The sequence below is a fragment of the Tamandua tetradactyla genome, chromosome 2 (assembly GCF_023851605.1).
Source record: "Tamandua tetradactyla isolate mTamTet1 chromosome 2, mTamTet1.pri, whole genome shotgun sequence".
Lineage (NCBI taxonomy): Eukaryota > Metazoa > Chordata > Mammalia > Pilosa > Myrmecophagidae > Tamandua > Tamandua tetradactyla.
The window spans coordinates 195,135,321-195,160,995 of NC_135328.1; the positions used below are offsets into that span (position 1 = coordinate 195,135,321).

At 53.9% G+C, this 25,675-nt stretch overlaps 1 protein-coding gene and 1 long non-coding RNA gene across 2 annotated transcripts; one reads left to right on the forward strand and one right to left on the reverse strand.

Annotated features, from left to right (window-relative positions):
* LAPTM5 (lysosomal protein transmembrane 5) lies at window positions 1–24,824 on the forward strand. Its single transcript, XM_077150539.1, has 8 exons — window positions 1–210; window positions 15,363–15,456; window positions 16,261–16,337; window positions 18,102–18,230; window positions 18,696–18,818; window positions 19,946–20,041; window positions 21,887–21,979; window positions 23,373–24,824. Exons 1-8 carry the CDS (start codon window positions 124–126, stop codon window positions 23,460–23,462), a joined length of 789 nt encoding a protein of 262 aa, XP_077006654.1. The 5' UTR covers window positions 1–123; the 3' UTR covers window positions 23,463–24,824.
* On the reverse strand, window positions 20,886–25,114 carry LOC143674606 (uncharacterized). The gene is made up of 4 exons (XR_013171126.1): window positions 25,034–25,114; window positions 22,354–22,479; window positions 21,697–21,774; window positions 20,886–21,586 (listed from the first exon to the last, which is right to left on the reverse strand). It is a non-coding gene; the product is annotated as an uncharacterized LOC143674606 (long non-coding RNA).
* Window positions 25,115–25,675: the final 561 nt, after the last annotated feature.

The following is a 25,675-nucleotide window of genomic DNA, read 5'->3' on the forward strand; positions in this document are numbered from 1 at the left end:
TTGCCCCTGCCTGTTTAAGGGGCAGGCAGGAAGGAGGGCAGCTGGCAGCTTCCCTTTTTCTGTCCCACTCCAGGCACTCAGCTTCTTCCCTTTCAGTGCCGCAGAGAAGGGGACTGAAACACCATGGCCCCCCGCACGGCCGCTGTCCGCCAGACCTGCTGCTGCTTCAATGTCCGCATTGCCACCACCTCCCTGGCCATTTACCATGTGGTGAGTGTCGGGGCAGGCCCAGGGAGACTGTGCGCGTGTGTGCGTGTGTGCCACGGGCCCTGACCTGCTGGACTCCTCAAACGGGTGCAGCCCTGCTCACCTCTCTGGGGGGCCTTGGACACATCCCTTCCCTGCTTGGGCCTCAGTTTCCCTCTATGTAAACGGGGGGTGGGGGGGTGGGGATGGACACTGAAGCTGCCCCAGGAACAGAGCAGTGGTGGGACTAGAAGTTCTGCTTCCAAGTGAATGTGATTTTTTGGCCTCTGTTCAATGGGGCAAAATAGCAGCCACGAGGCTACCCGAGTGCAAACGGAAGAGCAGGCACCGGAGTGCTTTGGGAAGCTGGGAATCTTGGGAGAAGTATGGGGCTGGAGTTGTAGGGAAGACCCGGGGTTGGGCCACAGGCACAGCCCCCACCCGTCCTGTGGGGCCTGGGCGGCTGGCGGGGAAGAGCAGTGGGAGTCTCTCCTTTGGGCTTCCAGTGCGGACAGAGGGGCCCGAGTCATCTTAGCTGTCAGCTCCGCCAACCCCCTACCTTCTCCCCACCCAAGAAATACGGGGACCCTGGGATTGTTAGTGGGTACCCTGCCTGGGGGGCAAGGCCAAGGGGGATGACGGCTCTCGGCAGTTCCTCTTTGGAGGGCGGTGTGCACTGCCTGGGTGTGAAGCCTTTGTCTTCTGGTAACTCATGTGTGACTCTGGGCCAGTTGCCTGTCCCCAGGGGCCAGAGGCTCCCCCTCAGTCTGGGGTGGCTGAAGATCGGGGTCTCTGTTCTGTCCTGTCCAGACCTCCCCCAACTCCTGACCACTCCCAGACGTCCCAGGCCCCAGAGCCTTCCTTCTTGGGTGACTTAGGGCCTGTGGTTGACAGCTCCTTACCAACCTGGAAGGGCTTCCTTAAAACCAGCCTAAAGGCAGCCTGCTGTGGTCAGCTGCTGTAAACTGTTGGGCGCTGGCTGCATCTGCTTCCTGTTGCAGGCAGAGAGAGCAGGGCTGTGACAAGAGTTCAGCCTTCGGAGGGGTGGTGCTGCCCAGGCTAGCACACAGCCCCTGGATCCAGACTTCTGCATGCAAATCCTGGCCTTCCCACTTCCTAGCTGGGTGCCCTTGCACAAGTTACTTAACCTCTCTGAGCCTCAGTTTCCTTGTCTGAAAAATGGGAATGAGAAAATTACCTATCTTTTAGGGTGATTGTGAGGATCAAGAGAGCTGAAATCTATATAAAGCAACACTAGCCGAAACCAACCGAGCCCCATTTGATTTAACAGAAGGAGAATCAGAACTAGTATCAGGGTTCCATGCATGATGCATACATAGTAAGTGCTTTGCTATTTGGAACTGGAGAAGTCTGGGTTTGACCCTGGGTTCTGTTACTTTCTAGTTGTTTGAGCCTGGATGGTCACTTCTCTCTATCTCAGTCCCTGTGGAAGGGGGATGCTTTCTCTGCCTCTGGGTGTTTAGGAGAATGAGGGGTTGAAGTTACTGACACATAGTAGCTGCTCAGCCAGTGCGATGGAATGCCCTTTCCCTTTTAGGAGCTCACAGTGCTGGCACGTGCTAGGAATTCCGTATTTGTTGACAGATGGCTAAGTGACTTCGGGAGTTTGTTGCTTGGGGTTCCTGATGCTGTGATAGAGGTTGGTGCGTGAGGTCTGGTCCTGGAAGGAGCATCAGCGCTTTGGGGAGAGAGGACCCGAGCTGCACACCAGGGAGTGGTCAAATTGGCAGTGACTCCCTGAGCACTGACAGTGCCTTGGCCTTGCCCTGTCCCGAGTGTGAGGCCTCTCTCCGGGCCTGAGACAGGAGAAGAGGTGAGAGGATCAATTGCTCCGATGTGGGGGTTTCTCTTACCCCCGTTCTCAGTTGTACTGTCCATGGGCACCTCCCAGGCCTCAGACCACAGGAGTGGGGAGAGCCAGGAGAGAAATGAGCCAGGGCTGGTTCCTGCCCACAAGGCACCTGTACTGGGGTGTGTGTGTGTGCATATGTGCATGATGTGTGTTGTGCATGTGGTGCACCAAGCATGTGTCATGTGTTGTGTATGTCTGGTCACGTGTTTGTATTGTATGCAATGTTTGTGTCATGTATATGTGTGTGTTGCATGTCTGTATGTGTGATGTTTTATATGTGGCGTGTATATTTGTGTGTTGTGTACCAAGTGTGTGATAATGTATTGTATATATCATAGGCATTTGTGTTGTATGTGATGTACTATAAGGGCGCAAGGACAGAGACTTGCATCTGGTTGCCATGGCAACCCTGGGACATGGGTATGATCCGGGGGCTCAGAGAAGTGCGAGGATGTGGTCGAGGGCACACGGCTGGTCAGAGGGCTGGCTGCCTCTCCCCCGGGCCGGGAGGGTCGCCTCCATGCTGCTCCCTTCGTGGGGGCCCAGCAGGTGTCAGACCCAGCGCCTGCTGCTGGCACACCTGGAGCAAAGTGCTCAGATCCAAGGATGTTGGTTTTGGAGGAGTTCAGAGGTTGCACTGCCCAGCTCCTGTCAACATAAGAGTGACCCTGAGGCCGTGGCCTTCCCTAAGCCTTTGGGTCTCTGAGATGGTGCAACAGTCTCAGAAAGTGTGCACGGCATGGTGTGCAGGGGGTGTGACCGGATCAGAGGTCTCAAGCTCGAAGGCCTCCCGGGGCCGGGCAGGTCATGTAAATGAGGGTAGTGCTCCCATGGGCCTATGGGGACAGGGAGCCTGTGCTCAGTCTACCCTGGCAACTGCTTTCATTTCCTCTGACTTTTGCCATGAAAGCGTGTGGGCCCGGGGCAGCGCTCTTCTGGCTTTTAGAGACGCAGGAAATTAAGGCTTTTATGTCACATCTTCTGATGTTTCAATGCTGGTGACTGATTTGAGTTAAAATAAGGGTCCCAGTGTAGGCCAGGCTGAATGTATTTGTAAGCTGCCTGGGTCTGGATGTGTCCCCTGCAAGCTTCAGACTGGAAGGCTCTTGAGATTTCTTCTTGATCAGAACACCTGAGGTCCAAGCCTATAAATGGTCAAGTGAAATGGAGTCTCTGCCCACAATGCTGGAGAACACATGGGTCCGAGTGATCAAGGAAGCCTTCTTGGAGGAGGTGTACCTTGGCAGGAGGAGTCCGTCTGGTTGTGGGGACCATGGGCAGTGGGGAGTGCAAAGATGCAGAAACTGAATGATGGTGGCTTGTGCAGGGGGCACTACAGAGGCCAGCCTGAAGTACTATTGACATTGTGGGCAGGATAATTCTTTGCTGTAGGGGAGTGTCCTGTGCGTTGTACGATGTCCAGTGACATCCCTGACCTCTACCCATCAGATGCCATCAGTATTACCCTCCGTCTTCACCCCCGCCCCTCCAGGTTGTGATAACCTAAAATTTTCTCCAGATATTGTCAAATGTCCCTGGGTGGGGGACAAAATGCCTCCAGTGGAGAACAATTGCTTATAATGCAAGACATAGGGAGTCACGGGATGTTCTAGAGAAGGCTAAGGCGTAAGAACAGAAGAGAGGCCTGGCAGCTGTGTAACTGGCCCAGGCGGTCATCTCTGGGCTGAGCTCCTGGGTTGATTCCAGTAGGGGATTGTTGTCCTGCTCCTTCAGGTGAGAGGCCTGTGCCCCTTCCCAGAAATGGCAGGGCTTGGGGGCTTTCCTGGAGCTCCGCAGCCGAGTGACAGGTGTGCCGACAGGGCCACGAACATCTGGGTGGAAAAAAAGAAGGTGACACCCAGATGTGTTGCTGGCCATGGTGGTGCGTCATCTGGAGCTGGCCATGGGCGACGGCCTTGTGCGTCGCGAACTATTTGTGGACCCAGCCTCCCTGGGGAGGGCTAAATCGGGCTCCTGGGTGTCCTGCCATGGTGCCATGCTTTACTGAGCCATCAGGGGCGTTACTGAGGGAGACGTGCGCGTGTCCAGCTGGGGCAGCTGGGGTCCTCGGCCTCTGGCTGAAGGGTGCCCCTCGGGATGCTGCTGGGTTTCTGCAGAGGATTCTCTGGGCCATGAAAGACTTCTCCCCTAAGCTTACCCGTGGAGGGGAGTCAAAGACTTTCCTTAAATGGGCTTCTTTGGTCCTAGGCTTGTCTTCCGCTGAAAGCAAGTCCCAAGTCGATGACATGGCAGGAGGTGGGGACCACCTAAAGGTCTTAAGCCTGGAAACAGCCTCCCTCCCTGACCTCGCCTCCCTGAATTCCACTCTTAGAAACCCCCACCCAGATGAAAAGCTTACACCTTCTAAGATTTCAACTTTGTAGAAACAGGATATGTCAAAACAAGGCGGGGAGGAGATGCGGCAGATGCCTACCGCACTTATCTCTGGTTTACAGGGTTGTGGGAGCTCAATTTTTTTTCTACTTTTCTGTACTTTCCACACTTGGAACAATGGGCGTGTACGACTTTCTAGAGAAATAAACTCAATTCTAGAATAGTTTTAGATGTACAGAAAAATCGTGAAGGTAGTACAGAGTCCCATGACCCCATGCCCAGCTTCCCCTATAGTTAACATCCTGCATTTCTACGTTCATTTGTGGCAATTAACAAACCTGCCTTGATACTTTATTATTAACTGAAATCTACACCTTATTCAGACTTCCTCATTGTTCCCCTAATGTCCTCTTTCTGTTCCAGAATCCCCCTCGCCCCAGGATGTCCCATTACATTTCGTTGTCACACTTCCTTACGCTCTTCTCGGCTGAAACGGTTTCTCAGACTGGCCTTGTTTTTGATGACCTTGACAGTTTTCAAGAGTGCTGGCTAGAGTATCCCGCAGTCGGGATTCGCTGATGTTCTCTCATGACGGGGCTGGGGTTATGGGTTTTGGGGTGAAAGACCAGAGCAGTGAGCTGTCCGTGTCATATTGTGTCGGGGAACTTACCATCGAAGGACTTACCGTGGACGTTGACTTGGTCAGGGTTCTCCACCCTAAAGCAAATCTTTCTCCCCCTCTCCATACTCTATGCACACTTTGGACGAAAGTGGCTCTGCCCAGCCCCCACGGAAGGAGAGGGGAGCTGAGCTCCTGGAGGGCGGAGGATCTACATAAATTATTTGGAATTCTTGGGAGGTTTGTCTCCCACCCTCCTTTAGTTAAGTAATTAAATCGTTTCTTTATATCAATATTGACTCCTGCATATTTATTTTCTAATATACCATTTTATTTTGTTGCTCACATGCATTACTATTGAAATTGTACAAAAATGTAAAGCCGCTTTTATTACTTAAAAAGGCGCCTTGATGGAAAAAAATAAAAAAGGAGCCTCGATTGCCCTCAAATGCAGGTAGATAAGCTCTCTCATGGGTGCTTACGTGCCCAGCCCCTGGGGAGCTCCAGGCTGCGCCCAGGAAAAACTGCGGTAGTGACTGTGAGAGATGACAGTGCTGGCTTCTATGGCGACACAAGAGGGGCCCTAGCCCAGCCCAGGGGTGGGGGGCATTTGGGAAAGGCTTCTCGAGGGAGGCCTGGGTCCTAAGGATGAGTAAGGACTTCACTTGGCTAAGCTGGGAAACAAGAGCTCATCAGGCAGAGGGAGAAACTCCAGCATCGGCCTGGAGGTGGGAAAGCCCACGTGGACTTGGGGAGGGATGGGCGCGAGGTGTGGGGTGCTGGCAGGGGTGAGTGCAGTGGGGCGAGACTGGATGGAGTCCCTGGACTCTTTCAGGTAACTGAAGGATGTCTGAGGACTGCTGCTTGGCCCAATCCTTTCGTTGTACAGATGAGGAAACAGAGGCCCAGGGAGGACCCCTGACTTGTTCCAGGTCACACAGGGAAGTGGGGTAGGGACTTGGAATGAGCCAGCAGGTGAACAAGTGAGTTCCTTGCCTACCGCCTGGGGCTGGGTGGTCTGGGAGGCCCTTCTCCTCACTAGCCTTCCATATTCCTTTCTTCTTAATGCACCAGCTCACAGGAAGCTTCCTGCTGCAGGAAGCCCCCTTGGTCTGGCCTCCAAATTCTTGAAGCTCCTCTCTGCTTTGGGGGCAGTGACTTGTGATTGGAAAATCGCAGACCCATCTCCGCTTATTCACGGTGGACCTGAGACTTTGCTGTCTGGGCCTTTGCTTCCTCATCTGTTAAATGGGTCCGGTGATCCCTGCCTCAAGGGTGCCTGATACTAAACTTAAGTAGTGCTGCTGGAATGAGGGGCTGGCAGGCGAGTGCCTGGAGGGGACTGTGGGAACACACTGCCCTGCAGGCCTTATGCATTTGAAAGGGCCTATTTTTAGGCTCCAACTGCTGTGTAGGGGAAGCCCCCAACGGGCTGAGAGTCTGCAAGAATCTGCACCTTCACGCCTGGTGCCCCCGTGTGGTTTAGAGGCTTTGTTCTCTGCTACAGCTGCTCTGTGCCAGTCCTGGAGGGGTGGGGGCAGGCGGGGGTAGGGTAGGAGTCATGGCTCCTTTCCCCAGGGGCCATGACTGCGGGGCCCTGGCGGGGCCTGAGTTGTACTCCTTACTTCTAGGGTATGCAGGGGGTCAGGGGCAGAACTCAGTTCCTCCTGCTGCACCCGGACTGTGGGGCGGGTGGTGCCGGGCAGTTACCTGTGTGGGTGGCTGGATAGGACCGGCCCCAGGCTGGCCCTCATCCCCTCCCCACCTCCTGGTTCTCAGACCCCAGGAAGGGGCTTCTGGGAAGGGGAGGTGGTGGTGGTCCTGGCTGTCAGGGGTCACCTTGGTTGGAGGGGTCTACTGCTCTCAGGGTAGCCTTTGATGCAGAGGGACGTAGCTGGGGGAGGTGCCTGTCCAGGGTGGAGGGGGATTTTTCTTCGTGAGGGTGCTGGGGCCCCACCTAGACTGGGTCCTGGGGCTGGAGGATAGGGCTGGTCTGGGCCGAGGCCCCACCCTTGCCAACTGGCCTGAGCCCCCCAGAAGCAAGGCCTTTATTGTGAGCAACGGCCCAGAACCAGGGGTTGGCTCTGAGCTCACTGTGGGGCTGCTACTGGTCTCCCAGGGGACCCCACCCGGCCCGGGAGAAAGGAGGAGACAGAACTCCCACTGAGGCAGGAAGCAGAGCTGGGAGGCACACACCTCAAGCCCATGCCCGGGGTCGAGGCACCCATCCCCCAGCCTCAGTTTCCTCACCTGCCAAATGAGAATCAATGAGCCTGACCTGAAGGGTCACTCAGAGTCTCAAAGGAAACCCGGTGTACCTGGCATACAGTGAGTGCCCCACAAAATGCCACTGCCACTGGAGCCCCTGCTTTGCAGAAGAGGAAACTGAGGTTCAGAGAAGCCAAGCCACCCTGCAGCCTGAGGAGGATGGAGAACGTGGGCCCAGGCTCCCCGGCTGCTCCATACAGAGGCGGGGAAGGGGCAGGTTTCTTGGGAGCAAAGGGGTGGCGGTCGCCTGTAATGGGGGGTCCTTGTCCTTGGAAACACAGAGCCCACGTGCATAAAGACTCCATCTCAATTTTTTCATGTGCAATTGGGGTGGGGGGTGGGGCTGGGAGAAAGAATGGAGCCCTCCTCTCAAGGCTGGGGAGGAGGGAGTGGGAAGGTGTGTGTGTGTGTGTGTGTGTGTGTGTGTGTGTGTGTGTGCGCGCAGGGGCCGCCTGCCAACCCCCAGTCCCAGTCCTCGGTAGTGGAAACAGCAACCTAATCGGCATTGTGGATCTGGGCTCTCGAGAGAAATAGAGAAGAGATGTTTATGGGACTGGTGTGAGGGCTGAGGGTGCTTCTCCATCCTGATATTTGGGGGAAGTGGAGGGGATGGGGGTGTGGACCCAGCTTGCGGGCCCACTCCAAGCTCCTAACTGCCTGGATATGGAGGGAGATTTGATGAGCTCCTGTCCTCTGCAAAACATCACTGCTGCTGGGAGTCCTGGGGCCAGGAGTGTCCCTCTTAGCGCCCTGTTCCTCCTGGCACTGGGGCAGGTCTGGGAGGGCTGACCTGGGAGGCAGACCTGGCTGGGGAGAGCTCGGCGGAGGGTGCTCTGTCTTCCCAGGCTGGGGACCGGGGTTAGCTGCTCCCTGTGCAGTGCTCCCCTGGCACCGTGCTGCTTTGTGTTCTTCCTGCACTGCCTGGCGATAAGCCACCAAGAGCACCAGCTGAACATGTTCCCTCTGCTCCCCCGGCCTTTGTATAATCCGTCCCTTCTACCTGCAATGCTCTTTTTCCCTTCTCTGCCAGCCCCTGTAACCTAGCATATTCATGAGTCCCCCAGGATCTTAAGCACCCCCCCCCAAGTGGGCATGCAGTAGGCCCATTTCCTGAGGGCCACCACCTGCCGGACACAGAGGTGGCTCCAAGTCACAGCTCACTAACAGAAATTTCTTGCAGTTGCCTGAATATGGCTCATCCATTCTCGCCTTAGCTCATACCATGCCCTCTGCCTGGAGCCCCGTGCCCTCTGTGCTCTGGGAGCAATTCTCTTCTAAGTCTTACCTCCTCTGAGAAGCCTTCCTTGGGCCCCTACTCACAGTTCCTGAGCTCCAGGGTTTACCCCATGTCCCAGGGCAGTTCCTGACACTGGGTCCCTGCACCTCGTACTCTCTGGCCTGGAGGCTCATGCAGGGCTTGGTCCAGCCTGATTCCCCTCTGTAATTTCCAAGGCCTGACACAAAGCAGGTGCCATATAGTATCTATTTTATTTTTGTAAACCTTTATCAATATTTATATATGGAAAAGCACAAAAGAGTACACATATGATGCATTTTTGCCAAGTGAACACACCCATGTCACCTCCACCCTGATCAACGAATAGACCAGCACCTGCACCCAGGGGCCCCCTCATCGCTACTCCCCCCCACCTGATTTCTAGCAACACACATTTGCTTCACCTGTTCTAGAACTTCCTATGAATGAAATCAGACAGCACTTGTTCTTTTGCTGCTTCTCTCAGCATGACGTTTGCAAGCTTCATCCACATTGGTGTGTGCGGCAGTAACGCATCCTTTTTCACCGCTGTATAATATTCAACTATGGGAATATATCCAGAGCATTTATGCATTCTACCGTGGGTGGCCATCTGGGTTATTTCCAGTCTGGGCTATTTCAGACAGAACAGCCATGTGGGCACCGGTATCTGGGTTTTGGTGCCACACCCCAGGCACTTCTGCTGGCCAGCCCATCTTTCTGAGTCTCTGGCTCCTGGTAACCGCCCTCTCCTTTACTCCTCACAAGCACTCTCTGAGGTAGATGGATTCTTCTCGTGATTCTACAGACAAGGAAACAGAAGTACAGGGCCCTCTGTGTCTGCCTGGTTCTTACAGGTCCCAGCCGAGAGGAGGTGGGGAGGAGGGTGGGCCTTTGCCTGCAGGAGGATGGGGTTGAAGAGAGCAGGAGGGGGAGGGCAGTAGTCTCAGGGGGGAAGTCCGAGCTGTGGCAGCCAGGCTGGGGCTGCGAGTGCTTGGCCTCGCGATGGTATCGGGGCTGGCTGGGAAGGTGGCTGGGGAGATAGTGCTTTGGGGGCAACTGGTCCCTTCCCCTGCCCACCTCGTGATCAGTCCAAACAGGAAGTTCAGGGCGGGGGAAGCTTCCTCATGATGCTGACGCATCTCGTTTTCCTATCCTCCTCCCAGACTGGGGCCGGAGGTGGGCGGCTCTGGGGTCGGGGGCCGGTGGCGGTGCTGCGGGAACACAGGCTGGGCAGGTGAAGAGGAGGGGACTGAGCTTGGGGGCAGGGGGTGAGAATAATAACTCCTACGTGTGAAGGAGGCCTCGAGTCCCCAGGCCCCTGAGCAGCAGGACCCAGGGACCCAGGGGGAGGGACAAAGGGTGGGAGAAGGACAGGTAGGGGTGTGGCACTCGGAACACATTGCAAACTGCATGTTGTCGTTGGGTCGGTCCGGGCTGACTGCTTGTGCGGTCCGGGCTGACTGCTTGTGCGTTGCCTGCAAGCAGAGCCCTGGCTTCCTCGTGTCAGGTCGGGGCATGTCCTGGCCTCGCGTGTTTGCTTTGCGGAGCAAATGATGTTAATGGGCGAGAACAGGCTCAGGCAGCCACTGGCATGTTAGGTGCTTCCTGAGGGCAGGAGGCTCGCTCTGTAATTGCACCCCCATAAATCTCAGAGGGTGCTTCTCTGCCTGCCTGCTTCCTGAGCCTCGTGGAGGGCCGAGAGGGTGGGCCCACCTTCCTGGGGTGGGTGCTGGCCTCCAAACCCCACACTCAGGCATCTGGTGTCACCACCACCTCAGTGTCATCAGCATCGTCGTTCTGTGCCCACTGCTGTCCCTGCTGTGTAAACTACCCCTCCCAGCACAATTGCTGCTGTCACCACCGTCGCCACTGCCCCAGCACGCCCAGGGGCCCCTCCGCTGTCACCACTCTTAACACCAGCACAGGTTCGTTGCCCTCCCCCCCCCATCACCTCACGGAGCTCCCGCACAAGATGAGGCCACCCCCTCCCAGTCTGAGCCCCCCTCCTTGGCCGACATGTCCACTATAACCAGTCTAACCGCAACGGCCCCCAGCGACACTGCCATTGTCGCTACCGCTATATTCAATAGCACCCCCGTTGTCCCCACCTGTGGTTGTCCCCTCCGCCTACAGCCCCTGCACCCTTTCTCTCTGATCAAGCTGCTGGCTGTTTCTCAGAGCCACCAGGGGAAAGAAAAAAGTTTCTTCTGCCCTCTTGGTAACTTCCTCCATAGCTCAGCTTAGGGCAGTTGTGCCTGTAATTAAGAAAGAAGGGAGAGGCTAGGGTGGAGAAGGGGACCGAAACCAGGGGGAAGCAGAGGGAAGAGGTGGAAAGGGGGAACAGAGAGGTTGTGGGCGGCAATGGGGCCAGTTGGGCGGTGCCAGGACCGAGGTGGCCTCACAGCTTGAGCCCTGGGTTGGTGTCAGGAGGCCCAAGGCTACATTCTGGCTTTGCAACAGTCTTGCTGTGTGACCCATGGCCAGTCACTGTCTCTCTCTGGGCCTCACTTCCCCACTGGTGATAAGGGATAACGTTCCTGTCTCAGAGAAGAGGCACCCCTGCTCCTCTGAGTTTTCCTGGGGGGATCTGAACCCACTGCAAATGCTGTTCCCTCTTCCCGGAATGCTTTCCCCTACTGTCCAGCGGGAAATTATTCCTCCCTTAAGGCCACACAGGCCTTTCTCTTTGGAAACTCTCCTTGACAGCCTTGGCCTTTCCTTCCATGGGTACCCCAAACCCTGTGCATGTCCCCCGTGGGGCTCACATCGAGCAGTGTAAGGAAATGCTCAGCCATCGGCCTCCCCTGGAGACCGTGACACCTGCAGGCCAGGGTTGGTGACTCATCTAATCAGGGCCTGGAGGTGGCAGGTGCTCTGAAAGCGTTCATGGGACCAATAAATGAGGGAGCGAGTGAACGCCACACAGATAAAGGAACACTGCCCCACGGGGCGCACTTACTGAGTGTTTACCCTGTGCCAGGCTTGGGCGCAGCATGTCACAGCCTGTCACTGAGTGGTTGCCCTGTGCCGGGCTCTTGCACAGCATGTCATTGGAGCCTCACACAGCCCTGTGAGGCAGTCTGGTTTGTCCCCACTTCTCAGATGAAGGGACTGAGGCCCAGGGCCCTCTGTGGCTTGATCAAAGGCACAGAGCTGGGGTTGGAGTTCAGGGAGAGGACAGCCTTGTGTCTGGGTGGAGACTAGGAGGGTGGGGAAAGGTGAGGCCCAGGGGAGCCAGGAAGTCTAGACTCTTGGGGTTTCCCGGCCTCTCTCTGCCTTGCATTGGCCCTCCAGGTACTTTCTGGGAACTATAAAAAGCCCTTGGTCAGGTACGCAGGTGGAGCCATGGGGAACTTCTAATGAGCGGGGCACAGGCCTTGGGTGGCTGGCCGGTCAGGGGATCTAGGGTGGCCTGGGGGCCATGTGCTGCGGTTTTCAGTTCTGCTCCCCTGACTTTCCTACTTTATCCTCCCAATGGCCCTCTCCTCAAGTACTGGAGAAGGAAACTGAGGTCAGGGAGAAGTCAAGACCTGGCCAGTGTCACAGAGCAGTGAGGCAGTGGAGGAGGGCACCTAGGCCCCAGCTGCTGTCTCCTGGGCTCCGAGGGCCCGGGGCTGTGGCTTGGCTGCTGGAAGGGAGGGTGGGCAGGTAGCTGGTGAGACCAGGAGCCAGGCCCCAGAGCAAGAGGCTCGGCCCTAGGCAGAGCCCTGGTCACTGGGAGCAGAGGCCACAGGGTTCAAGTCCCAGCCCCGCCACTTACCAGCTGTGTGACAGCAGATGTGTGAGTTCTCCTCTCTGAGTCTTGATTTCCTCATCTGCAAAATGGGGGCAATGCTCCCTCCTTTGTAGTGTTTTGAGAGCTTGCAGGGCAAACCTGTGTGTACAGGGCTTAACACACAGTAGGTGCTCAATAAGTGTTAGTTCCTGTCCACCATCTCTTAGGGAATTGCTCAGGAACAGTTTGCTGACCCTCCTGCCTTCTCCCAGAGCCGGGGTGTGGTGCCTTCAGAAAAAGGTTGGGGACCAGGCAGAGGGTCTGAATCAAGTTGTGAGGCTGCCTTGCTGTGTGACCTTGGGCTGGTCCCTGTCCTCTCTGAGCTTTAGCATTCTCATCTGGAAAACAGGTCATTTCCTCATTTCCTTTCTGGCAGGGTTGTTGAGAAGATAAAATGGGATGAAGGGTGGTCCTGGTTTTTAAACATGTGTAGTTCTTTACAAAAGTGAAGAAGCTTCTGGTGCCTGCTGCTGCTCCTACAAGCTTAGATTTCCTTGTGGGGACAGAGAGGAGACTGCACAGGTTAGAGATGGATGCCCCTTTCATCCATGAGGGCTTGATATGGGAGTGAAAAGGTGGGCAGGGCTCAGGCAGTGCCAGGAAGTGGGCAGATGCTGGCCAGGCAGTGGAGAGGGTAGAGAAATGGATCTAGGACCCATGGGCTGGGTTCGAATTCCGGCTCTACAGAGAACCAGCTGAGAGGCTTTGGACATGTTCCTGGACCTCTCTGAGCCTCACTTTCCTCATCTGTGAAATGGAGGTGGGAGGATTAAGGGTATTTACATCCCTGGGTTAGGGAGGGTCACTGAGATGGTGTAGGTGACACACCTGACATTGGGTGAGGCTGGGGAAATGTCTCATCCCTTCCCTTCCTGGCCCCCCCAGTCATCTGGAACGGATGCTACTGGTGGGATTTCAGGCATGGTGGCAGGCCCGTGAGGGCAGGGAGGGGTTGCGGGGTTTTGGGGGTGAGCCGTGCTCTCCGAAGTGGAGTGATGCTGAAGGAATGAACCAGGGATATGGGAAGACAATGTTAGAATTTTAAAATTTTATTACTTTTAGAGAAATTTTTTTTCTGGGTATGTTTTATGAATGTTCATGACAAATCAGGGCAGTAGTACATGCATATGATTTAGAAATAAAGAAATACAGAGGGTTGTGTTCAAAAGGTTTTACTGACATAGGTACGGGATCTGAGCCCTATGGGGTTGGGGCTAGCAGGGGCTAAGGAGTTTCAAGGGGTGGGGGACAGGGAAGGCACCGGAATAACACTGGGAAACCTGGAGTCCAATCCCCACGGTGCCCCCAATTCACTGTGTGTCCTTGGGCAACCTAACTTGCCTCTCTGAATTTGTAAACCAAGCACAGGGGATGGAGGTCCTTTCCAGCTCGTGGATGTTGGGATAGCCTGACGCTGAGGCTCTTTCCAGATCTCAGGCAATTCTGGATTCTTGAGACTTTAAAAATCTTCTTATGCCACATGTCGTAGATGCTCATGTACTCTAAGCCCAGCCGTGTCTCATCTGAGCCCCGTTTGCCTGCTCCCCAGGACAGGGAGCTCACTATCTCACAGAGTGCCCTGTTCTGGTGTGGACTGAGCTGCCATCGGCCTCTCTTTCGTTAAAGGAGACACTGGGAGGGAAATTGCCAGGTCCAGTCTCTAGGAGCTAATGAAGCAGCTCTTCTCTCTCAGGGCTGCTTCCTGGGGCTGCCAACCACAGCCCTTGCCACCCCAGCCTTCTGCTCTGGGTAGCTTTCTCCCTTCCTGGTGAAACAAAGTCTTTTTGGTTCACCCCACACCTGGTGGATGCAGCAGGCAGAACAAGCTCGCCTGTTAGCCCCCTGGCACTCTGCCCCTGGTGCCACTTGGACACCCTGTGTAAGCTGCACCAGCTAAGACCAGATTCTGTTTGCTGAGCGCCCATTTTATGCCAGGCCCTGAGCTCAGTGCTTTGCAAACATGAAGTGATTTATTTCTCATTAAATCCAGTGATTGCCATATTTCCAGATGAGAAAATAGGCTCAAAGAGGTGAGGTGACTTACCCGATGTCACATAGCATGGACCTAAGCCTGGATTGAAATCCAGCTCTGTCTGCCTCCAAAGCCTTGTTCTTCTTCTTTTTAGTGTGTGTGATCATGTCACTCTTTTATTTAAAATCTTTCAATGATTCCCCTGCTGCCTAGAACAGGGCTCTCAGACTTTGTGGTGTCAGGCTCCCCTTTTCACGCTTTCTTTTTTTTTTTAAACATTTTTTATTGCCAATATAATATTTGTGTACAAAAGCAATACATTGTAACAAGCAATTACAGAACACACTTCAAAGTATGGTATGGGTTAAAGTTCCACAGTTTCAAGTATTTCCTTTTAGCTGCTCTAAGACACTGGAGACTAAAAAGAAATATCAATATAATGATCCAGTAGATATACTCACTTGTTAAATCCTATCTTCTCTGTTATAACGTCTTCTCCTTTGATCCTTCTCCAAGTCTATAGGGATATTTGGGCAATGACCTTTCTGACTTCTTCTTGTTGAAAATGTGTTGACATTATGGGGTAAGGGGACTCTGATATGCTGTCACCCTCCTGTGCTGTCTTTTCCCCCGTCCCAAGCAGGATGTAACAACAGGGAGACGGGTTGAGAGAACTGTGTGTCTGAGCTCGGAAGCTACAAAGGTCACAGGAAGGAAACAGATGGTCACCTGTCAGCTGGGCTTCAGTTTTCAGGGCAGGGCTGTCTGGAGACCAGTGCTAACTTAGGCCAAGTAAAATGGGGTAGGGCTCCCACCACAAGGGAGGGGATGGTCTTGCTATTCTGTGTGGGGAGATGGCGCCTGGAGAACTGGGGCTGTGTAGGGGAGGTGGGGACCCAGGGTTATGAGCTGGAGCTGTTTGTCTGTAAAGGTCACACTTTCACCCAGGCCGCCCCAGGGCCCGGGCATGCCATCTCCTCCATGGCTGCCCGTGGGCCCCAAAGGCACACCGCTGGTGTGGGAGGGGAGGCGGTGGCTCTGTGCGGCCAGGCTGACCGCTCTGTGTTCCTTCCCCAGATCATGAGTGTCCTGTTGTTCATTGAGCATGCAGTGGAGGTGGCCCACGGCAAGGCCACCTGCAAGTTGTCGCAGATGGGCTATCTCAGGATCGGTAGGTCCAGGGGAGGCCACGGGGCGGGTGGGGAGGGAGGGACCCCAGCGAGGGGCAGACAGGCTGAGGTTTGAGGCTCTCCCCCTTTCCAGCTGGACCACCCTGGGCCTGTCCCTTCCCCTCTTTGAGCCTCAAGTTTTTCATCTGCAAACGAAGATGCTCCGGGTCAGTGCCTTCCCCTCTTTGAGCCTCAGGTTTTTCATCTGCAAATGGAAATGCTCCATTTATTTCCACCCAAGTCTCAAGGTGATGAGAGCAGCCAGCTCATAAGGGTGACAGCGGGCCTCCCCTGCCTAAACCCGGCCAGGGCTACCTCACACTGGAGTGAAACTGAAACTCCCCATCGTGGGCTCCGTCGTGCTGATCTGACAGCATCTTCCCCCATGCTGCCCCCGCTCACCACACTCCAGCCACACCGACGACGCCTAGCCCGCCCCCATCTCACTTGGGACCCCTGCCTGGAGCACACTCTCTCCGTGGTTCATGGCCGGCTCCTTGTCACTCAGCTCCTAGCACCTCCTCGGACTCACCCTGGTTACAGCATGCCCACTCGCCCTCCCACCCGCCACCCTCTGTAATATCCTTCCGTGTTGTTTTCTTTAAACACTTACCATCACCCCAAGTGTTCTGTTTATGGTCATTGCTACCCCCTCAAGACTGAAAACTGCACTAGGACGGGACCTGGGCTCTGTTGTTCACTTACGTATCCCCTACACCAGCAGTTCTCAAAGTGCGGTCCTTGGAGCCCAGGTGGGGTGCCCAGCGGCACCCCCGGGCCCCTCACTGCTCTCCCCTGTGTTCCAGCCGACCTGCTCTCCAGCTTCCTGCTCATCGCCATGCTTTTCGTCATCAGCCTGAGCCTGCTGATCGGCGTGATCAAGGTAAGGGCCTGGGTGGGGGGCTGGAGAGGGGACGAGGAGCGAGGGGGCAGGTAAAGGCCCAGCTGTCCCCTTGCTTTTCCTGCCCTTTTCCCTCTTCATACCCTCTGGGCAGGCAGCGCTGGCTGCTGAGGGGTGGGGAGTTGGGAAGCCCTCCTGCCTGCTACAGATCTTCCCACATAGCTTTGGTAACTCGATTCCACCCAGGGATGTGGTTCCTGGGCCTGGAGTCCTGGGTTCCGTGTTAGGAGTCACAGCTGTCACTGATCACCGACACTTCCGTGAGAGCTGGTTGGTGACCTTTCTTGTTTGAAGCTGCAAATGGAGGCAGGGAATTTTAATAGAGCAAAGAGGAGGCGCCACATTGCAGTGTGGACAGAGCGTAGAATGCACTGAATTTTGCAGTGGGTGAGAGGATGCCTGGCAATGCAGAGAGTGGACTTGCCCAGCTTGATTCCATCCACTGATCATCTGCTGTGTCCAGAGGGAGACCCATGCTCCGGAAAGTCCTGGAGGAGCTCATGGTCCGATTGGGGAAGACAGACCTCAGAGAGGCAGGGACAGCCCAGTGCGACAAGGACCACCTCCCAAGGGGCTCAAACCACTGGGTAGAAGTGGGGAGTGTGCATTGGCCCAGAGAAGGGAGTGGTTTGCACACCACTACCCAGACACCCACAGGGCTCCTTGACTCAAGGGGAAGCTGCTGGGAGAGTCAAGACGGGCTGTGCCTCCACATCCTGCAAAAGAGGAACCCACCTGCCTCTTGGCAACCCAGAGAGGCAGAAAGCCAGGGCCTGGCCTCAGCTTGAAAGCAAGACCAGAACGAGGGTCCTTTGGTGCAGCCAGGTGGCCTTGCTCTCACAGGGTGCACAGAGTAAGACATATTGGTGCTGGTTTGGAAGGTCCTTGCCTTGCCTGAAGTGCCACCCTTTACTCCCCTGGCTGACCACTCTCTGCACCCCGGGGAAGCCCCTGCACCCCGGGGGAAGTATCTCATCCTGTGCGGTTTGGCTGCCGGGCGCTTGTGCAGTAACTCAAATGGTCCAGCGCAGAAAATGGATCAGGTGGTCCCAACCTGAAGGGTCCAGGCTTCGGTCTGGCTTGTTTTGGCTGGAATGATTTTAGACAAGCCACGTGAAACCCAGGAAACCACCTTCCCGTGATTTTGTCCCCATCGCGGGAGCAGCGCAGGAATTACAGCTCCCGGTGGTCACTTGCTTTCAGTTAGAGGAGAGGGACTTCAGCCTTGGTCTCCAGGGACTCTCACCACAACTACCACATCCAGGGCAGACCCGCCCTGAGGAAGGGCTGATTGTTTTGGCAGAGCCTTTGCCTCAGATATCCTCCCCCCTTCCTTCCTGCTTGCTCCTAATTCCTTCCCAGTTCTGGCCCCCTCCTCCAGGAAGCCTTCGCTGATTCCTTCTCATCTGTAGAAAGGACATGAAGCCCTTCCTTGTCGGGTTTTTGTGAGTGCGGAGAGTCAGTTCTGCTCCTTGAGCCCCTGGAGCAAGTGAGGGACAGTTACTTTACAGTGCTGCCTCCATGACCCCTAGGCTTCTCACAACTGGGGCTGGGCCTTACCCTCTCCCTGTCCCTCTGGTGTCACCCGAGGCAGGCAGGTGGATCCATGTGGGGTGATCTGAGCTTATCCTAGGGTGGATGATTTGGGGGAGGGCTGGTTTTCCAGAGCAAGGGGGAGTTGCTGGCAAGGGGCATGTGGGGACATCTGGTCGGGCAGGGGAGTTTCAGAACAGGCTTGCTTTTCAGAACCGGGAGAAGTACCTCCTGCCTTTCCTGTCCCTGCAAATCATGGACTTCCTCTTGTGCCTGCTCACGCTGCTGGGCTCCTACATCGAGCTGCCAGCCTACCTCAAGTTTGCCTCCCGGACCAGGGCTGTGAGTACTCTGCTGCTGCCCCTCCCCCGGCTAGCAGAGCCTGGGGCCAGCCTGGGTGGCAGGAGGGGATGGAGCATGGGCTCTGGACTCTCAGGCATCAAGGCTAGGATCCCCCTTGGCCTCTTCTCAGTGAGTGACCTTGAGCAAATCCCTGAGCCCCTCCAATGACCCCAAGTTTCTTCCTCTATAAAATATATCTGCAGTGGCAGCTCCTGGGACTAAGAGAGGGACATGTGCATGGAGAGAGCTCAGTGTAAGCCCTCAGTAAATGCTGGTGACGTGTCTACGTCCTCTGGGCTTCCGTTTCTCTCTGTGCACAGTCATGGGTGGGACGAGAGAGTCCTTGGTGTGCCCTCCAGCTGAGACAGCCTCTTAAGCCAAAGGCCTGCCAGGAACCCTGCCTGTGCTTCTTGGTTGAAGTCTAATGGCCGATTTTCCTTCTTCTTCCTCATTTGTCCTCCAAAGGGCCCCTCCAAGGTCCCGCTGATGACCCTGCAGCTGCTGGACTTCTGCCTGAGCGTCCTGACCCTCTGCAGCTCCTACATGGAAGTGCCCGCCTATCTCAACTTCAAGTCCATGAACCACATGGTGAGTGAGGCTGGGAAACGCCCACTCACCGGCAGTGTGGCCCCGGGGCGAGGTCCTCGGTCTCAGCGTTTTAGGTCAGGTTCTCTGGAAGCAGCGCCTGGGAGGAGGATTCTTGTGCAAGAGATTTCTCAGGAAGAAACTGTAAGGGAGTGAGGGAGGCAAGTTATAGAAAGGAGGAAGCTAAGCAAAGAAGTGACTTCAGCAGCGGCCCCGCTGGATCCCCGAGGGAGCCCCGGAGTGTGAAATGCATCACAGAAGCGATACTAGTTTTTACTGCAGTGTAGCAACCTGTCCGAAACTTAGTGGCTTAAAACAGTAGGCACTGATGAGCCCGCACAGTTGCTGAGGCTCAGGGGTGCGGGAGTGGCTTCGCTGGGCTCTTGGGGCTCAGAGTTTCTTGTGCGGTGCAGTAGGAGGTCGGCTGGGGCAGGAGGACCCGCTTCCAACGTGGCTCCTGCATGCGGCTGTGGCTCTTTGTCTCGATTCTTCAGCACGTGGCCCTTTACCAGGGCTGCTTGAGTGTCCTCGGGACACGGCTCTGGCTCCCTCCCTCCTGAGTGCCCCCAGAGAGGGAGGAGCAAGGAGGAAGCCACAAGGCCTTTTATGACCTCGTGTCAGGTTGCACAATGGCTTCCAGTCCACATCCAAGGTGGCGGAAGTGGGGGGTGCATAAGCTTCACGTTTTGGAGGGGGGAGTGTCAAAGAATGTGTATTTTGAGAGTGAGGGCCTGGGTGCTGGGCCCTGAGTTGGGTAGTCACTGGCTGCAAGCTGCCCCTAGGGCAGGGGTGCAACCTCCTGGGGACTTTAGGGTGGCTCTAAGAGCCAAGACCATCTTCTACAGACAGGCACTGGGGTGCCTACTGTCAGCTGATAGCCATGCAGCTGGGAGATGGGTGCACCAGCTGGGGGAAGGGGATTAGGGTGGGGGCACCCACTGCATCTGCTTCACCTGGTTTTCTCACCTGTCAAATGGGGCTAATGACAGCACCTGCCTCCTTAGGCCATAAGTGTGTCTCCCCACGCCCCCGGGTGTGCGGAGAGAGGGCTGGGTATTCCTGGAAGCGTGGGCCCTATTGGAGCTCCTTGTGGCTGGATGCTCTGATGTGGCCCCTTCAATCTGTTGCAGAATTACCTCCCCAGTCAGGAGGGCATGGCTCACCACCAGTTCATCAAGGTGATGATCATTTTCTCCATCGCCTTCATCACCGTCCTCTTCCTAAAGGTGAGCTACCCTGGCCTGCCCCCCGCCTCTGGGAGACCATGTCAGCCAGTTAGAAGGTGATGTTTCCTCCCCTGCCTCCCTCCTTGCTTTCAGCTCCTTTCTCCAGCCCTCCTCTGACCCCACTTGGGACCCTTGGGGACCATCTTTCTAGAGGAAATGGCTCTGTGAAAGCCATCTGCACTCAGGCCTCAGGTTACCCTGATCCAGGGGCAGGGAAAGCTGCTCTGTCTGGAATTAGAATCAGCAGACCTCGGTTTGAATCCTAGCTCTACCCTCACCAGCTGTGTGGTTGGGTCTTCTGGAAGACACTTCTCTTGGGTCTCTTGTCTCTTCTGTAACATGGGCCTAATAAGTCTTGCTTTGCCCATGTCATAGCTTTATGTAACTCTGACACCAAAATGTAGATGGAACCTGGGGTCATATTAATAGATGCTAATAGTTTGGTGATGAGAAGAAGGGAGGGGAGGGGTCTCATTCTTCTCTTAAGGTGCTCAGGCCCAGAAGAGAGTCCAGTTTTAGGCCCCAGAGTTTAGAGAGATGATGACAGACAGGAGCGTGTCCACAGCAGTCAGACAGGAGGGCAAAGTGGCAAGAAAGCTGTCATCTGAGGAGGTCAAGGAAACTAGGACTCTTCAGCTTGGAAAAGAGGTGGCTGAAGGCGGATGTGATCGCTGTCTCCAAATACCCAAGGGACACTCCCGGAGAAGAGGTTTAAGGGAGTTCTGTGGGATTCCAGAGATCAGAAGCCATACGGAGGCCAATGTCAACTCAACAGAAGGGAAGTCTTTTAAAAAGTGTTCTTTCTTCTCTGATTATTAAAGTAATATATCATCATTGAGGAAATTTAGAAGGAAGACAATAGGTCCATTCACAACCACTCAGAGGCCATGACTGCTGACTTTTGGGTGTATTTCTTTTCAGTCTGTCCTCTATGCTCAGGGCAGGGGGGATGTAAACAGCTGCCTCCTTTCATCTAAAGCCCTGAGCAGTCTCTGCTCTCACCCAGTACTAAACTGGAAATAGAACTTCACTCCTTTTTAAGTTCCCCTAAGAACCAACCTAGCACAAATGCGCTAGTGAGTGTGCAATGAGAACTTTCCCGAAGGCTTCATGGGGAGACAAATATAGGGTTCACATGGCATGCTCTACTGGAGAACAGCTCCCCAATTCCCAGCACACAACCTTACCTTCCTAGTACCTCTTCTAGTCTGTGATCCTCTGGTATGGGGGGTATCCTCTCTCTGCCCCCTCACTCTGCCTCACTGGTACCCATTGCTCCCGGCTTGGTTTTCCTGGGAACTTCATATCTCATTCCTCTATAATTCATTATCTCTGCAAATCTTTATCTCTGCCCCATCTTATATAACTAAGTTCCCATCGTGAGATGCCATAAAACAAGGGTCCCACTGGATGTCAGGAAGCAGCTTGGGGGCTGTCTGTTCTCCCTTGAGCCTGCTCCCTGGGACCTCATCCTCATGCTGGAAATCTTATCAGTGTGTTTCTTCCAACCAAGCACAGTCCTCTCCCCAGTTCTCACACCAACTGCTGAGAGAAAAGAAAGAAGAGCCTCGTCTTGTCAGGTAGATGCATCTGTTTCGTCATCTGCTTTTCAAAAACAACACATCCTAAGCAATTTTGAAGAAAACTTTTCCTACCATTAGAGCTGTCTCAAGCTGGGCAGGGCCATCTCAGGAGGTAGCGAGCTCCCAGTCCCCAAGGTGAGCAAGCAACACCTGCAGGAACATTGCCAGTGAGTTGGGGCAGGGCAGGAGTCCTGAAAAGCACTGAGCTGCGCCGAGAGTCTGTGGCGTGGGGCAACGAATAGAGAGGTGCTTCTTTTTTCAGGTCTACATGTTCAAGTGTGTATGGAGGTGCTACAAATTCGTGAAGCACATGAACTCAGCCAAGGAGAGGAGTAACTCCAAGATGCTCCAGAAGGTGAGCCTGGCCAGGGAGCAAGTCCCAGTACTGCTACTCACTCATTATGTGATGTGGAGAAAGTCCCTTCTCCTCTCTGTGCCCTAGTTTCTTTACTTGTAAGATAAGGGTTGGGCCATCAGAAATCTGAAGATCCCTTTCAGTTCTGATAGTCTTAGGATTCTATTCCTTCCTTCCTTCCTTCCTTCCTTCCTTCCTTCCTTCCTTCCTTCCTTCCTTCCTTCCTTCCTTCCTTCCTTCCTCCCTCCCTCCCTCCCTCCCTCCCTCCCTCCTTCCTTCCTTCCTTCCTTCCTTTGGCATTTACTGTCTCCAACTCTTTGTTGGTCTCATATCCAGCCCTGGATGTGCAGAGAAAACTAAGATGCCATACCAACCTAGAGGAGTGCACAGTCCAGAGCGAAGACAGACACAGATACCCAATTCAATTTGGTGTGAAGCATAGGGGCTCTGGAAGCTCAGGGGAGGCACCTGGGCTCATCTGAAGTATCAAGGAAGGCTTCCTAGAGGAGGTGACATTTGACCGAATCTTAGATAGTCAGTCAGGGCAAGTTAGCTGAGAAAGCAGAAAGGGTCTTTCTAGGTAGATGAGTTTCACTTAGTAGCAGTTGATTGGAGAAGTGATGGAAAAAACACAGTTGGCTTAAATAGTTGGTGGCTCACTTTACTGTTCTGTGAAACAGGAATAGCACTAGTTAAGACTTTTGGTTACAAGTGACAGAAATTCAACTCAATCTGACATAAGCAAAAAAATGGAATTTGTTAGCTCATGGAACTTTAAAGTCTGAAGTAGTTCTGATTTTAGGACTGGCTGAGTCCTAATAAAAGATGGTCTTATACTCTCCATCTCTTGACTCTGTTTTCATCAGTGATGGTTCCATATTCAGGCAGCCCTTCCCTTGTGGTAGCAAATTGGCTGCCCAAATTGCCAGGCTGAACATCTTTCCCTCTTAGCAAACCCAGAAGGAAAACCAAAGTCCTAGGAGTGTGTCTGGTGGGACCAGCTTGGGTCACATGCCCACCCCCAAACCAATAACGTTAGCCAGGGGGATGAAATTCTGCTCTGGGTGGCCAGGCCCAGGTCACATGTCCATTCCTGGTCTGAGGGATGGGACCAGTTATTGTGAAACCGCATGGACTGAGAATGCTTTTCCAAGGAGAACAGGACCTTGTAGTCAAAACAAGAGGAACTTGATGTTGAATAGGCAAAAGCAAGCGTACCCTCTACAGTGACAGAGACTGTGCCTATCTCATGCATGCAATGCCTGGTACATAGTAAGTTTCCAATATATGCTAGACATTCTCATCATCACTTTTTTGCTAGAGGTGGGAGTCGAGGTTCCTTGATTCCAAGTTGGGATCGTAATCCTTCTTGCCAATCCTTTCTCTCTCTCAGGTGGTCCTGCCATCCTACGAGGAAGCCCTGTCTCTGCCGACCAAGATTCCCGAGGAGGACTCAGCACCACCCCCATACTCAGCTGTGTGACCTTTGCCAGGCCCCAGCCCTGGTGCTGGGAGGGACGGAGCTGCCTGGTAATCCGCTTCTTTGCTTTGGTGGCTCCTGTGGCCTGGGTGGACCACCTGGCTGACTTCAGGACAACCTATTTGTGTCCCCCTTGCTGGCCTGCTTCTCCCATGGGGCCTGTAAGATGCTCACAATTGGGTCAACTTTTAGGCTGAATGATGACTTGGGTCTCTCAAAAATTCAGTCCAACAACACTTGGTTTATTTTGATCAGCTAGTTTAAATGCTTGGTCACTCCAAATTCAGCAAGTTTGGTAAAATAACTAACAACTTGACCAGTTTACCTAAACAATTGACAAATCAAAAACACACTTGTCAATCCAGTAAAAGAATTTGGCCAAACAACAGTCCATTGCATTGGTTTATACATGCTTGTCAGTTCACACAGCAATTTAGTCAAGTAACCATCTATTTGCCCCACTCTCCTCCAATATGCAAATATGTAGTCAAGTTTTTCAAATAGCTGCTTATACAGTTATTGTTACAACAAACCATCAGTCAATTTAGACTATTAATACAATTCAATAAAAAAGTCAAATTCAACCCCAAACCATTCAATTAATCCAGTCCAAGGACAAACAGCCCGCTCTAGGCAATTCAGTACTTACCTCTAAGTGACTGCATAATTGTTACTTCAAAGGAAAATGCAAACAGTTGACAATCTGTCATACAGCAGTTAGTTCCAGGAAATACCTGGATTTGTCTCAAATTTGTCTCAATCATGGAACAGTTGCTTCAAACACACAATTGCTTTGCTAAAGAGCTGTCATCATCAACAAATTATTGCCTATTCATTTTCCCCTGGTCAGTGCAGTCAAATGGCAGTGGATTTGGTGAAGGAGTCAGCTCCATCACCAGCTGTCTTTAGTAACAAGCTGTCAGTCCAACCCTCAGGCTAGGCCATTGATTGCTAATTCAGTTGTAGGTGAGTCAATTCTGCCCAACGGCACTGGCGGTGAAGCAGAAATTCAGCCCTGAAATCAGTCAGATTCACTTGTTGGAATAAATCCACAGGTCAGGTCAGAACAAGCAAATCTTTTGTGGGCACAGACCCTGCCATAGGAGCCCATGCTTGGTGGTGGGAGCAGAGAAAATTTTGTCCCAGCACTCCTTCTTTTGCCTGCTTCCCTGGAGGCCAGGGGTCCCTGAGGGAGCGGACCTAGAGTGGAGATAGGACCACAGATGTAGGCTCTCTGGAGTCTGTGTGAAGGAGTACGGAGGGAGAAGTTCGCGCGAGGGGCTCCCCACCAACAGCCCCTTGTATAATTGCTTTGTATGTGTTGGGGAAAAAGTTTCAATAAAGCAGCAACAAGCTTCTCTCTAACAGGTGTGGTTCCTGAAATGCAGAATAAGCAGGCTGGGGACCACTTTCTACCTCCATCCTTCCCCAACACACACATGCATGCACGCGTGTGCAGGCACTCACACTGACACCCACACATACACCGCCTTGTTTGGTCGAGGCCATGCCCAGGTAGTGAACGTCAGGACCTGATGCTGCTTCTGATCGTGGATCATGTGCCACATTCTCACCTGATGTCTGGGCACTGAGGATGACTGCAACGGGTCCGGCTTGCTCCAGGTACTCATGGTCTGGTGTCAGGGACAGAGCCATAAACAATTGTGACAGCCCATAGCCAACATCACAATAGCAAAAGTCTGGAGGAGGACCGGCTGACTGGCCAGTAGAGGCCTATTAGAGTACATTTGATCAAGTTGAGTTTGCAATATGAGAAGGCAGTAGGTAGTGGCGTGGAGTACAATATTCTAGGCCACAGGTACACGATGGGTAAGACCTCCACAGAGGCAGGAGAGAGGAGCTGGTGCAGGTAGCTCACTGGTGCAGCAAGTGGGAAGGGGTAAAAGGGGAGGCTGGCAAGGTTTGGGGGGCCTGGGTCATGAAAGGGCTTTGCAGACATTGGGCTTCTTTGGCCACAAGACCAACCTGTCTAACTTGAGCCAAGAAGGGCATTTATAGAAAGGAAATGGTTGCAAGAAACAGAAACCTTAGTTAGTGAACCAAGTCTTTTAAGGGAAGAAAAAGTAGTTGTGCTGTATCTTGGCTCCCACAAATGAAAAGTCCGGGGATTACTGACTTCAGGCATGGCTGGATCCAGGAATCAAATACTGTCAGCTTGTTTTAGGGATGGCAGATTTCTTCATGGATTTTGTCAG

Excerpts from the sequence above, each read along its gene's own strand:
- LAPTM5 (XM_077150539.1), top strand. The coding sequence starts at position 124 with ATGGCCCCCCGCACGGCCGCTGTCCGCCAGACCTGCTGCTGCTTCAAT. Across the intron at positions 16,338-18,101 it reads TGCTGATCGGCGTGATCAAG|AACCGGGAGAAGTACCTCCT; the intron begins GTAAGGGCCTGG and ends CTTGCTTTTCAG. Across the intron at positions 21,980-23,372 it reads ACTCCAAGATGCTCCAGAAG|GTGGTCCTGCCATCCTACGA; the intron begins GTGAGCCTGGCC and ends TCTCTCTCTCAG.